Raw genomic sequence first — 15,474 nt, forward strand, 5'->3', positions numbered from 1 at the left:
TATGTGGTGTATCCACAAGCATTCACACAACTAGGACACACATTTATTATCCTTTCTATCCTTCTGGTACACATAAAATACTGTGCCTTTTTCTTTTCCCCACTCATTCCGTCAATTGCCTCCTTTGGGACTTAATTAAAGCTGCAATCCATATGTCCAAGCAACATCTACAGCTCTTCCAAGACGGTATCACCACTTGTCCAGGGGAGATGCTGTACTTATGAGCTTCAGGCAGTACTACTAATGTCAACCAGTACAGTAATTTTCACCTCCAACCACTGCAGATGTGCTAGTTGTATTGTATCATAATCTACCATACAGATTGGTTAAATGTTTTATTCATTTAAATAAGTTCCGGATTGCAGCTTTAAGTATTATCATATTTTGTGTGTGTGAGTGTGTGTGGGGCGTGCATGCATGTGTGTGTCTTTGTGTAAAGTGATTCTGGCAATTGTTTAGTATAATTGTGTGTGTGTGTGTGTGTGTGTGTGTGTACTTGAGATTGTGTGAGTGCACACATTTTGCAAGAGTGCATTTTTTTGTAGAGTGTTCACTTGCTAAAACCTATTTATAAGGATGACGGCCGGTGCTCTCAGACAAGGACCAAAGCATCAAAAAAGAAAGAGCTTGTTAATAAAGAGACTGAATTCTTTGTTCATGGAAGATTGGCCCCTATTGAAAAAAAATATTCTGCCAACCACATTACAATGTCTTTGAAGTCTTCATGTTTGTTGATCTTTAGGAGATTTGTTCCGATAACGATACCAGTATCGGAAAAGCTTTCCCTCTAAACGTCTTGCATGATTTAATTTCAACAAATGTTGACTTAACTATATACAGTATTAAAAAAAATCAAAGATGAGAGAAAAATAGATTTGTTTCAGAACATTGTTTTACCGCGTGTCTCTACAAGAGGCTAGCCATCTTACTTACTTTATTTGTTTATTTAGACGGGACACCGCATATTAATGAACAAACAATACATAACAATGCAACGTAAATACACCGGATTTAGCAAAGATGCTATTTTATTTACATCCGCAGTCCCGACAGAAAAACATATGAAAACAAAAACAGGCAGACAGTGGAGTACATTACATTACATTACACAGGGAAACGGAGCATAAAACGTAAATACAAGAACAAAGTTACAAAGGTGAAAAGTATATCTATTTATAGCTAAGACTAAATCAAGGTCTGGCGTCTGTGAGAGGGCCTGTGTGTCTCTGTCCGTAGCAATAACCGTCTATGAGAGGGCCTGTGTGTCTGTATGTCGGGAGCTAATCTCGCAAACGGCTGGACCGACCGGTGCCAAACATTGTATGCATGTTGCCAGTAGAATACAGAAATACTTCCACAAATGTTTTGACTTGAATTTATAATGGAAGTCGATGTATCTGATCGGGCTGAAGCCCTGCCCAAATTTGGAGTCATGCATCATACATTTATGTCATAGACGACTTGACGTAGTTGACTGACATCACAGGCTGGCCATACTAATTTACACCGCAATTATTATACAAGCTTCCCCTCAGCACCCCAATAAAAATTTACTGGCGCCGCCACTGTGGACTAGTAATATTGGGTGCAGCAGACGCCTTTTCTTGTGGTGAAGTGGTAGATGCAACAATGATAAGATATTAACGTGTAAATACTAAATAGTTTTAACAGTGATTAACAATCATAAACAATCCGATAGATATCCGCCATCATTTTTGTACTTTCCAGGCGCAAGCCAACAATGGCCATGCACGAATTGAGTGGTGACATCATCGTTTCTCAAACTCTCCGTTTTGCATGTCTACACAGGTCCACTGAATCGGATATTATGCTAAATCATCACCTTTTTTTATCCTTTTACAAAAATCCCAGTTTTAGTGGCCAAAAACGTCATATTCGTGTGGCTGAGAGGCCCAAACTCACAGAAAAATGTGTCTGTAGCCCGGGCCTGAGTCCGAGATCCACATTGGAGCCATGCCGTTCATATGTGGATTGTGGAGTATCTCACGACCCCTCAGATTTATAGGATTATGCCCCAGATGGCAGACCCCGACGTCTGCATTGTTGGGCAAAGGTTTATGTCAGAGCAAATTGCCATTGTTAGGCAATGGATTCTGTTGTGACATCAGACCAGAGCTTGATGATCAGTGAGAGACGGAGCGAGATAAAGAGAGGTTGTGTGTGTGACGTCGGACCAGAGCTCGATCAGCTGTGGAGGTGGAGAGAGGGGAGAGTGAGAGGGGGTAGACAGGCAATGCTGGGCAAGTTGATAAAGTGGCAGTTGAATTTGAGGGAACTAGGCACCTACCATTGTTGTGTGAATAAATGATATTCTCCCAGTTAATAACCAATTCATTATTTGTCCTTTCTCTCTTCCAGCTGTCTGGGGAACATACACAAACATGAGGTATGGTTTATTAATTCCTATTTTACTTTGTTGACTAACATTCAAATGATTGGCAGCTAAAGCCAATGCCACTATCTTGGTGGGTACTATAATTGTTTCCCACCCAATCCCCAGGTCACACAAGAGCTGGGTAATAATGGTAATAAATCACTTCAGTCAGATATAGTGATGAGACTAGATATCATCTGGGATTTAGGTTAAATTGTGAAATGGCTTTAATGTTGTCTTTTACTAGTCTTAATGGCTGCATTACACTAAATTGATTAAATCTTCTGAATCTTATTTTACGGTTCTTCTTGCTGAGTGAAATGATCAATGAATGCTTTCATTTATTTATTCATCATCATATCCACATTCCTAATAATCGTTTAGAAATCTTCTGAAAGCACAATTATCCACAACATATCGTCACATAACCGATATCGAGGTATGCAGTCACAAATATCACCCAGCCCTGTTATGCTCCAATCTACAGTATACCATCACACGTTTTGATTGAGATGGTGCCTCTTTTGTTTACTTCTGCCCACAATCATGCCACATGAATTGTCGCTGCCAACTCATGCCTTGGCAGTGCTGCAGACTAGTTCTTCACATTCTCAACAATCTTGTCTTCCTCTCTCCTTATTAGTTTCACACTTGTTTGTAGGAAGATTCTCCAATTGAGCAACAATGCTGCATGCATGCTACTTTCATATTTTGTCTGGCTCCCTTTTAAAATAGAAGTTCAGCTAAGGTTGTGTGTGTGCGCGCGTGCGTACGCCCACAACATGGGTACGGTAACTACTGTCAAACTGCAGCTGCTGATCATGGGTCTGAGAGGCTGCGGTGATGAATCATGTGAGAAAAGCAGTGGCTCATCTGTTTGAGATTACCTGTAGGGGCTGTTGATCCCACATCCCAGTCCATCCATGCATTGGGAGGGGGATGGATAACAGACAAGAATATAGGATTACTGTCTATCCGTGATGATATGCCTTGGTGAGGGCATAGATTGGAGGTATGGTAGATGAGAGAGGGTGGAGAGAGATAGAACTGCAACCTAATAACAGTAAGCTTCATGCCTTTGTCGGTAGGCTGAAATTGTTATAGATGCTTTAGTGCATGGATCGACAGCGATGAAAGAGCGGATATCTACCAACCACAATAAAGGGGGGGGGGGGGGGTAATTGCTACCATCTGGACATAGCTTTTCACCTCTATCTAATTTCTTGTTTTTCTCGTTTATTTTCTCTGTCCTTTGCTCTCCTGCTCTCTCTGTGTCACAGATCGATACAGGAACATGGAGAGATGAAGATTGAACAGAGAATTGATGAAGTGAGTTCAAGAGTCTCTGGTTCGCCCCTTTGACCTGGATTTGTTCTCTGACCATTATATGTCAATCCCTGGGTCTTCTCACACACACACACACACACACACACACACGCACACACTCTCTTAGGCCATTAAGGCCAATTTATCCGTTCAGAATGGATGTGTATGTCTCATTGATGCTCTTTCTGAGTGGCTGCTATAGCTGAAATCGAAGTACACAAAGTTCTGCTAAAGCTGGAATCTGTTTGACTTTGAAAACCAGTCGCCATTATAATTCTAACAGTGAAACTGCAGTACATGTGTATTCAAAATAGTGATATTCTCAAATGAAATGGCCAACAAGATGAATTTTAATTTTTAAAGCCCTATTCATTATACAGACTATGGTGCAAGGTAGCGCTTGGCCTAAAGCTGTGCCTTGGGGCATGTTCAACTACAATTTTGCTAGTAAGATGTGCGTATCTGGGCATACAGCGTTAGGCACAAAGGGGTTGTATTTAATCTGTGAATTTGAATGTGTGTGTTTTGGGCATAACATAAGTTAGACCAATCGGTGTGTCTTTTCCTTTTCCCTTAGAGCTAGGTACACTTGCACTGTTGTGCATTAATATTTAAATGTTGGAGGAGTCACAGTTTTCTGCTGAGGAAACAAATCTGCTAGTGCATGAAGTGAAAGCTTCTGACCATCTGCGGGAGCAGCGGTAATAAAGTCAGGAGACCTGGACCACCCACAGTGGTTGTGCTGCTTGTCAAAATTGGGTCTTCCTCCTGTAATGTCTATTGTCTACTAACTTATGTCCAAGAGACATCTGTCATATCTTGATATACAGTCTACTAATTTATGTCCAAGAGACATCTGTCATATCTTGATGTACAGTATCAACTTAATGGCATGCTAATCCTCTTGGTTACGTTCTTAATTTAAATCACCTAGTAAAACATGACGGATGATCTGCGTTCCATGTGTTATTGCTGTAGCCTACATTGTGAGACAGGTAAAGAAAGCCAGAATGGTTCAAATTCTTTGAACATTTCTTTCAGCAATAAAGTGTAGGCTGTTAATTGAAATAAACCATCTACTTTTTTCTCTCTCCCCTCGCCGTTCTGCTTGTCTGAGTCACTGGTGTTTATCTTCACACAGAGACGATTAGTCTCTGTACAAAGATGCACTGCAGCAGCTACTTTTAATTCGTATTAGTCATAATATTATCAATAAGAATAGTGATAAATAAAAGCTAAAATCAAGTTCTTGAAAAAAGGTTCATCTTCAGTTTCTAACTGAGAATTTGTTTTGTAATGTTAAAATATGATGTGAAAACATATCATGCACACATAATCAAGGTTCATGCAAGATTCCAATAGAATTGCCAGCCCCTGTTTCCTACATTATCATGTGTTAGTTTAATTATTGAGAGGGCTAGCTTAAGTACAACCGTTTGTTACCCCCGAGAGGTTTAGTGAATGAGACACCAAAACTTAAAGGGCCTTTGGGACAGCTGTAATCATTCAAATCCAATGCTGTAACTGGTTTATGTGACAGTGAAGTCACAGTGAACTTAACAGGACAGGCATTAAATTATGTTTGCCGCTATCTCCAACATCTCAGTTTTCTTTTTTGAATTATAAAACAGACACCAAACAGAGAGCACAAACTCTGGAACAGATAGCATTAGACACAACCTATTTCCATAATGACATGTGTTAGGACAAATTATCAGATCAGAAGCTTGTGATTCTATCAAGAAGAATAGTTGGTGAACAGTAGACTTTAAATTCATTTTAATCTCAGAAATGTTATGAAAGGGCAACAGTAACTAGACTGACAGAATAAAATGTAATCTCGATCTTAAGTCTATCTAAGTATCTATCGATCTAAGTTATGCAAGTTATTTATATATTATTTATGTGTCATGTCGGGCAATATTGTTATGCATCATGTCCTCCCTGTTATGGAGGCTACTCTGGTAGGTCTATTAGGCTCCTTAAGTGATAGGCAGGGCTTCGTGAGACGTTTGTATTGGGGTTCACTTGACGTTTGTGCCGGGCTTTGCAGGCTTAGAGCCTGGGGTGGGGGGAGAGAAGGAGGGGGTACAGAGAGAGAGCGAGAGAGGGGGGGGGGGTGGGGTGGACAGAGAGAGAGAAACGGAAGAAAGCAGAGTAGACCGGCGCCATCATAATAATAATAATTGGAAAAGTGCGCTCCTCTGAATACAGATCCCCTCGAGGCTGGGTTGCCTACCCAGGTCTGTGTCAGTCGTCCGCCATCAAGACACGATGAAGCTGCGAAACGTAAATTGGTGCCCAGGGGTGGGTACTGCACTAATTACTCTGACAATGGGTACAACAGTTATTCGATCCGAGGGGATGCTGTGCCGATGTGAAGTCGGTCAGATCAGAGGTTCTCCAAAAATCATACTATAAGCCACCAGATCTCTGTCCGCAAAATAAATGTCTGTCCGCAAATACCTGTCCGGGGCATAACTCTGGGAGCAATAGACCAAATGGTCCCAGATTTGGGGTGTGGGCGTCAGATGATCCCTTGATTGAATGACCCCCGAATTGCAAAACGGCAATTGGGATGTATTGTATCCCACAATTAGCTTCATCCCATCATAAAAGGCAAAATACACATTTTGTGTAGTTTTGGTGGTGGAAAACGATTCTCAAATTCAGGACTGTGATTGTATGTAGTGCATTTTTTTGTTGCATATACAAGGGTAATTTATATAACAAAACCACACACATCCACATGCAAACAGAATTAAAAAGTCACTTGCATAACTGATTATTTGCATGCGTATGCGTGCACACAGGCACACAATATTGAAAAGTCAGCTAGTATGCAACAGATCATTATCACCCTATTAATGGATCACAATGGTAGCTTATTGAATGGTGCATTTGCTCATTAAACCAGTCTGTCTGCTATCTGGTTGACCTTACAGTTCAAAGAGGAATCTATAAGCTTCATTTCGGCAATACATGCCTTTACTGCTCCTGACATTTCTATTACACTCTGGTGAACGGACTCCCATTGAATGCCATAGTGTCAAATGTTTTGGAACACGAACTACAGTACCATAGACAAATTTCAAGTTAAGGTAATATTGAGATATAATGCCACAAGTACTTTTGAGTACCATTCACTCAAGGATAATTCACAGGTCATGTTTGGTATAACACCATTTGTGTACCTACATGTGAATTTATGATCCTAATAGCAAATGGATGAAGGGGGGAGTGTACTCAAGTTTGGGAACAGAGTGCTATTACTGAAGGCTCCCTTTAGTTGGTCACAACTGAAGCACTGACTATTTCTCCTTATCCTACCTCTACTCTTGTCTCACCCATAGGCTGTGGCCCCCCTCAGAGAGAAGATTCGTGATCTAGAATTGAGGTTTGTATGCAACATGGTTATACAGTATAGTCAAGTGTGTGTGTGTGTGTGTGTGTGTGTGTGTGTGTGTGTGTGTGTGTGTGTGTGTGTGTGTGTGTGTGTGTGTGTGTGTGTGTGTGTGTGTGTGTGTGTGTGTGTGTGTGTGTGTGTGTAAATCATGTACAGTGTATACTGTATATATCTGTAAATGTAGGAAAATGGGCAATGTTTGTGTCTCAGCAGTCCAGCAATCCATATGTGGATAAAAAAAGCAAATAACACCCACCAGATAGCTGTCCGTCAGAATGCTCCGAGGTGTTTAATGCTAGATTGTATGGAAGGAGTGGGATCGCTTGGTTTTCTTGTCGTTGTCATTTTGGCTGACTAAACTGACCATTCATTACCAACAATTCTCATCTGTTAAGAGTACTGCCAACTTAGCAGATAGTCCTACAATGATAACAGGTGTGTTTTCGCACTCTGTGTGAGAGCCATTCATGTGGAATGAGTGTACAATATAGTCTGTGAAGACTGAACAATTGCAGAACAGCGCCATCTAGTGGAAAACCACTGAAAATACAACTCATCATACTCGTCATTGGCACTGTGGACCTCGGGCCAACTGATGAGTGTACTCGTCAGTGGCAGTCAATGAGTTAATTATTCTAGCCATCATTCAGGTTGAGCAACAGTGTCTGAACTGTAATACCATAAAAGACGTCTTTGGTTGGTACACTGCTCTACTTGTGATTTTGTTTATGCATTACCTCTCAAGAAGTGGCACTGGACTCTGCAGCAAATGTTCTTATCTTCTAAGACAGCTAACCAAACACAACAAAGACAGCACGCCTCCTATCCTGTCAGGAAGATGGTGTTAAATATGTATTATCCTTGCAAAGCTTCTGGATTATTGCAAAAAGCAAACATTTGTGTGTGGGGCATGGATTTTTGATTGTGTTTTCTGGGTGTGTGAGGGGGGGGGGGGGGTTCTGGCAGATACGCTAGCTTTGGTTGGATAACCTTGGGCAACATTGAATGCTGATGTATCACTTACCCATAGCCTTATTTATTCACACAGACAATGATGATACATCAACACTTTTAATTTAATACATAGATTAACATTTTATTTAATGTTGCAGAATAGCACGGACACTTTTATAATGTGTTCTTTGGCCTGTTCTTTGTTGACGCAAGAAATGTCTTTTTACCTCTGTGACAAGTTTTTACTGAGTGGGCGCCTGGGCGGGGTCTGGTGTTTAGAACTAGTGTTGGGCAATATTACTTAGGAAAGTAATATGTTACTTATTACTCCTTTAAAAAGTAATAATAATACTATATTACTTATTACTTTGTATCAAGAGTAAAATATTATATTACCTATTATATAGCACCACCATGAGGCCGATTGGAAAGATTTAGGCTGGATGTTCTTCCTTGGCCTACTGGAAGTGCGTCTAAAAAGTTTCCTTCGATCGGTCCAGCCGTGCCATTGATTAGCTGCTCGGCCTCGTACACACTGGCACTCATGGACGGATGGAAGCAAAAATATAGTCTCCGGCCGTATGGCCTGGCTGAGACAAAAATAGATCTAAATAGCGCCAATTATTATTGTACGCTCATTACATAGCTTAGTGTCAAATACTGTTTGTCACGGTTTGTTTACAGGGTGGTGTGGGTAGGTTGACTGCTCAAGGCCAGTTGGGTATAACTTGGACAGAGCTTGCAGTGTTGAAATGGCTGTAGACTCACTGGGCTTTACATAATGGGATGGGACACTTTGAATCAACTCTCGATTATGCTCTAAGAATAGATGTACAGACAGTACGCACAATACATATTACCTCTTGTCCGGCACTATACAAGACTTCAGCATGCGCTGTGACCAAATCAGCCGGAAATCTCATTTCACATAATGGGACATCTCCCAGAGATGACGTTGGGGGAAAATGATTGAGGGGCGGGACATACTGATAGAAAAATAAATGGATTGCAAGCTACATCTCACTCCCCCCACTCCGTTTAAATTACAATCAGCAGTTTGGACCTGCCACTACTGGCAACTGTCCAGCCAGGTAAATGGATGTGATTAACATGAGACTTAAACTCAATGAGAGTCCATTCATCGCTGAGCTGCGTTTACAGCCGACTCTTAGCTAAAGTACTGTCTTCTCTTTTTTTCTTGCTTAATTTCCTTTGCTCATCAGTGTCTCCTGCTGTTTGCTGCACTACTCTGGCGATGTCAACCTCAGTCCTATAACTCCTGCCCATTAGAATTACTTACAAGACTGTAGTTTAACACTCTTGTGCGCTGTGTTTTCTGTTGGCATTATGTGTCTGTGCTAAGCTAATTTGTGCGTGTCACTTTGTCACCGAAGCATACTGTAAATCGGGCTTGAAGTGCATGGGAGGTAGTAATTTGTTCTTCTTTCTGTTCGTTCGTGGAGCATTCCTCATAAAATGGCATTGCAAGAAACCTTGTAAGAAAATGTTCTGAATGTACTAATGCTGTCATTTCAAATAATGGTTTTCATAACTGATTCTTATGTCTTTAACTAGGCCTATGTCTTTCTCCTAAATGTCCTTAATCGAACAATTAATCTCTATTCTTACAGTTTTTCTCAGAAATACCCACCTGTGAAATTCCTGTCGGAAAAGGATCGGAAGAGAATTTTGGTACGTGAGAGTATAGCACACATGCATAGATGCTTTCAAGTAGTTTTGTCTTGTAGAATTGTAGTTTACTCAGTAATCCTCTTAAAAATCACATTGAATTGACTCAACATTATAATCTTTTTGCATCCTGTAATACTTTCATAATTCACACACTCCACTAATCTTTGGCTTGCTGCTTCTCTCATCTTGCACTCCTCTTGGCCTCAACTCAGTCAGTGTACCTGCTTAGTCATACAACATTTCAATTACTTTTTTACAGTGTGACACCAATCATCTAACACCATTGTCCCCTTTATGTAATACAGCATTGTATATATGCATGTCCCCAGCATTTGTCTGTATGTCCCCTGTATGTATGCTGTACTTTTAAGTGTCGCAAATGTCATTCTGCACATTGAGATGCGTCCGATTAATATCACCTCATCGAGTAGGGTCAGTAAGAGAAATCAATCCACAGGGAGTCAGGCATGTTGTGTTACATCGCACAAAATATTTATCATTTTCTAATGGGATAATCTTGTGTCCACTCTTACACCAGATCACAGGTGGGGCGGGTTTCGTGGGGTCCCACCTGACTGATAAACTGATGATGGATGGCCACGAGGTGACTGTGGTGGACAACTTTTTCACGGGCAGGAAGAGAAACGTGGAACACTGGATAGGCCACGAGAACTTTGAGCTCATCAATCACGATGTGGTTGAGCCTCTCTATATTGAGGGTGAGGAAAACTGTTCTATTTTACATTATTGGTGGGATTTCCATTTACAAACACTTACAAACATCTAAATATTAATTAGAAAATCGTATCTTAAAGGAATAGTTTACCCAAGAAATTACTTTATTTCTATAATTTACTCACCCCGTGATGTCTTGAATACAAGGAGAGTTTTCAATTGTAAAACATACTTTAGCGATGAACAGTGTTGGGCAAGTTACTTTTGAAAAGTTACTAGTTATAGTTACTAGTTACTACTCCAAAAACGTAACTAGTTACTTTATTAGTTACTAATTATAAGTAATTAGTAACTAGTTACTTAACTTTACTCTTTAAAAAAAGAAGACAAAATGTATAAAATAACAAAAAATATATTATTTCCAAATGATGTTGATAGGCTATACATAACGTTTATTAGTTTTTTCTTCTTTAGAAATCTTTTCTTTCAGGATGTAATGATCATTAGACTATAGAGCAATAACCCACCTATCTCCCACACTCCCTCCCCAGTCAGAGTTATCAGTTTGAATGAATTTGATGTAATTTGCATGTAGATGTGAGTGGACTTGATTTAACTGACTAAACTTTTTTTTAATTCTAAACACTTATTTTCACACTTGTGCCAGTGACCACCTCCCCTGTGCCAATGTTGGCACCCGTGCCTAAGCTTGCCTACCCCTGTATTACACACACACACACTCTGTGGCACAGTGAGAGAAAAGACCATTGTAGCGATTGTCATTATGGAATGTAGTGGAACAATTAAACATCTCTCTGCACTGTAGTGGCCCTGCTGCTTTCACTGCTATTTGGCTTATTAGTTCTCTGAAGGCAACAGACTCAACCGTTGCGATGTTAAGCATGTCCTCCTCAACAACATACCTGGCAATCAATCTGTTTAGTTGACTCTGGGTGACATGTTCTGGTGATTAAAAAAAAACGTCTTTTGGCTGTTTAGATGGAGTTGCTCCATCTGGGTCACTGCCAGGTGGTAGAGACGGGGGGGTCTTTGGCGACTAGTGTTATAACCCTGTGTACTTTAGTTAGGTGCTTCAGGAGATTAGCATCGCTGTTACTCTATGTGGACAATGTTTTCTGTCCTGCACTCAGTTTACATTTCACTGCAATATTGTGTGTCCTTTATCCCAACAAATTCAAAATAATGGTTATATTTCCAAGCTACAAACTAAAGCTGCACTGTCTGCGCTGAGACGGTGTGTGCGTGTGCGGTGGTGGGCGTGTTGCCGTGTGTGTGTGTGTGTGTGTGTGTGTGTGTTAGCAAGCGTTTGCGTGTCTGTGTATTTTTACAGGCAAGACCCGCCCAACTCTGTCTCTGATTGGCTTAGCCTGAAATTTTACTCTGTGTTATACCAATCATCTCTCCTCTCTGTCCACTTTCACTTTTTCATGGTATTGTGAGAGGACAATGCCTGGATTTGCCTGTAAGTTAGATGACAGGCAGGCAGCGCCGCGGGGGGAGACAGTTCAGTTGGATTACATAATGTAACGCAGTAACGCACCCATTTAAATCACAGTAACTATAACGGCGTTACTGAATGGGCAAAGGTAACAAGTTACATTATTAGTTATGAAAAATGCACCATTTCTATGGCCAAGGTGTATATTCTGATTTAAATGTATATTTCCCCAGACAGATACAATCTAATGTCTCTATGTATTGTTCGCAAGTATTCACGTAATTATTCCATTGCAGCATACTTCCATTTGTATCTTTCAGTTATGACAAAAACTATCCATGTCAGGACTTTTCATACTCTGTGATGAATGGCATCCATTTGAAAAGCAAATCCCTGTCATTTCCAGTGAAAAATGGTTGTCACGGCTGTGATTGAAAGATGCTGTTCTCAGATGTGCTCAATGCATTCACTGCGATACTACGATCAGCAGAGCCATGATTAGATATGATTGGTCTCTGTCAAAGAAGGACTCTTGTTCATGAAAGCAAGGCTTTGTTTTCCTGTATAGAATAGACACTACACACACCTTATGAAACCACCTCATTTTGGTTGGTCAGTGATGGTTCATCTTTTTATATCCATTATGACAGGTTTTTCTGAGGTATTAATGGAGAGGCAAAGAGACAAATGATAGCATTGGAGAGTAATAATATGCATAATGATCAAAGGGCCTCATGCAGCTCTCTTAAATTGTGTTTATATTTCTCAGATATTTTGTCTGTTAAGAGAAATACTAAGAGAAGCCAACCCTGGATGCACCAAACCGTTCCAAATATGAACTTAAATTAGATAACGCCCTGTTACGCCTCCTACATGCCATATAAGGGCAGCGTTACGATCCGCATCTGCGGATCCAGTCCGGGTCTTTCTTCCTAATTCAAATAGTGAAACAACATGAAGTTGACATTTTCCTTTTTTTTAATGCTCTACTGGGTTTTGTGATGCTATATATTGTCATAATCTTCTTTGTGTGCGTTTGTGCTAAAAGAGTGACATTGAAAGCTGTTTCACCATGCAATGTAATTCAATGAGGAGACTATTTTTGGAATATCAATTTCTATTCAACGTAGCAGCAACTATTGAATACAAGTATCTCACCAATATTTGGAGTTATGGCAAGGTAACTACTGTATACACAACCCAAACGTTTACCAAGGTGTGATATTTCACTTGTTATGTCACTCTGACATAACCATAAACAAACCCAATACGCCCATATATAGGCAAAAATAAGAAAACATTGCTGAATCCCAGATAAGAACACAATAAGAAAAAACCCTGTTTAAGACTAAGAGAAAATCTGTTCTTATATCTCTACCTGCATGAAGTGTCAGTGTCACTGCATCATTTGGCTCAATCCACATTCAGTGGATGTAAATGGTTATGTTGGTTTTGCACTTTCAGTTAGACAGATTCCCAACAGGGGCAACCACAGACCCGATGGTTTAGCGGTCTTCATGCTGGTAGCAGACTGATATTATTGTGATGTTGAAATGAAAATGATCTTCCATCTGCAGTAGTTTCACCTTCATTTGCAGCCTTTCCTCTTGCTGTCAGGTCCCTTTTGATTCAGTTGTCAATTCCATGTGGGGACTGGGGAGAAACCTTGATGAGGCTGTGCAGGAAGGAGATGTCATTCAGCAACTGCTAGTGGCAGTCTGGAGACTTATCCTTTATCCAGGCTACCCAGGGTGTTTGTAATGCAGACACGTTTGTCCGAAAGGACAATTGTATGCTTTACAGCAGGGGTCTGCAACCTTTTTGACATGAAGTGCCATCTTTATATTTTCTTGATAGTCAGTGTGCCATATTAACAGATCGAGTGCCAGAGGTTTTTTAAAACGGGGTACATCCAGTGCCAGGGTTTCTTACCGTTTACACCGATCTTTTTAGAGCTGCAGAAGCCACCACGAGGACCCGGATGTAAACAAAGGGTCTCTGGGCGAAGGACCAGAGCCCCGAATATGGCAATGATATACATATTCGGGGCGGCCATAGCCGAGTGGTTAGTGAGCCCGCCTGGGAAGCCAGAGGCCTTGGTTGTCCCAGATTTGATGCCAGCCATGTGTCGATGTGTGTCCCTGAGCAAGACTCTTAACCCCTAATTGCTCCCGAGCGCCGTAGAAGCTCACTACTCCTGGTTGTTAAAGGACGGGTAAATGCAGAGGACAAATTTCACTGTATATATACATATACACTGACAAAAAACACCCCAAGCAATAGAATAGTCTATTCTATACATTATCACAAATATTCCTATGTGCACTGTGTGTTCAATGAGTTTTCTGTTCAGGAACACAGTAGGGAGCTGCTTCTTAAGGTAATCAAAACCTTCCTCACAAAGACCCGTTATCTAAATTGCCTCTAAAGGCCAAGGGCAAGATCTGAAATGCCATCAAACGCTTTAGAGCGTGATCAGGGGAACCCGAATAGGACACTGAGATTGTTTTTTTGTCACTCACTTTCATTTTTTGGCAAGCCAGGTATTATGGACTAAAGGGTAATCTACAGTATAGATCCCGAGATCCACATGATTAGATTTTCTTCTTCTCATTACCCTTCTCGTATATACAGTAACACAGTATATATCGTCTTCCTCTCCACAGTTGATCAGATTTATCACCTGGCATCTCCTGCCTCTCCTCCCAACTACATGTACAACCCTATCAAGACCTTGAAGACCAACACCATAGGCACTCTCAACATGCTAGGTGAGTCTCTACAAACTGCTAGGCTCCATCTGGTTTGTACAGCATATGAATATGAATCTAGTGAATAATAGATTGATTTGCAACACTTTTCAGTTGTTTTTCCCCTTTCGCACCATTGTACAGAATACCTACTTGCAACCAGGGCTGTCCAATATATTGATATAATAATTGTTTTAAAGATATTTTTTGGGGGGGCTTTTCTGCTTTTATTCGATTTAGTACTGTTGAGAGAGACAGGAAACAGGAAGAGAGTCGGATAGTGACATGCAGCATATCCGCCGCCAGGCTCGGGAATCAAACCCGGGACACGGCCCGCTGTCAGGCATCAAAGCCTATGTAGTACGCGCCTTAACCACTTGGCTACCAGCGCCCCTATTATATTGATATTATGATATGAGACTAGATATCTTCTGGAATTCTAGACATGATATCATCATATGGTGTTTGTATTACAGTAAAGTACTGTCATTTTCAGAAATTATCTGTTTTTAGCTGTTCTATTTCAATAATTATAATCATTATGCCTATATTATAGCCATTACTCCTAATTATTTATCCAAAATGTACGAAAGGAGTTTTGTTTTCAGCCCTCTGTCTGTCTGTCTTCTCAAAAACTACTACAGTGATCAGCATCAAAATATCAGACTCACTGGCCTAGACCGTGGCGTCGCGGTCTAGGCACCCTAGTTGCAAATCCTTAATAGCAGTGTGCCGCGGGTTCGCGTCCCGTTCCCGTCGGCCTTTCCTGCATGTCTTCCCCCCATCTCTCTCCCCATTCTTCCTGTCAGACTACTTT

At 40.8% G+C, this 15,474-nt stretch overlaps 1 protein-coding gene across 1 annotated transcript in view; it reads left to right on the forward strand.

The window, feature by feature from the left end:
- uxs1 (UDP-glucuronate decarboxylase 1) overlaps window positions 1–15,474 on the forward strand; it is a 49,979-nt gene that overhangs the window by 6,704 nt on the left and 27,801 nt on the right. The window contains exons 2-7 of the mRNA XM_084084344.1: window positions 2,380–2,407; window positions 3,676–3,724; window positions 7,075–7,118; window positions 9,713–9,773; window positions 10,312–10,492; window positions 14,574–14,678. Coding sequence (XP_083940470.1) covers window positions 2,380–2,407; window positions 3,676–3,724; window positions 7,075–7,118; window positions 9,713–9,773; window positions 10,312–10,492; window positions 14,574–14,678 — 468 coding nt within the window. The remainder of the gene's footprint in view (window positions 1–2,379; window positions 2,408–3,675; window positions 3,725–7,074; window positions 7,119–9,712; window positions 9,774–10,311; window positions 10,493–14,573; window positions 14,679–15,474) is intronic.

This window comes from Gymnoscopelus microlampas, assembly GCF_963454915.1.
Source record: "Gymnoscopelus microlampas genome assembly, chromosome: 17".
NCBI classification, from domain to species: Eukaryota; Metazoa; Chordata; class Actinopteri; order Myctophiformes; family Myctophidae; genus Gymnoscopelus; species Gymnoscopelus microlampas.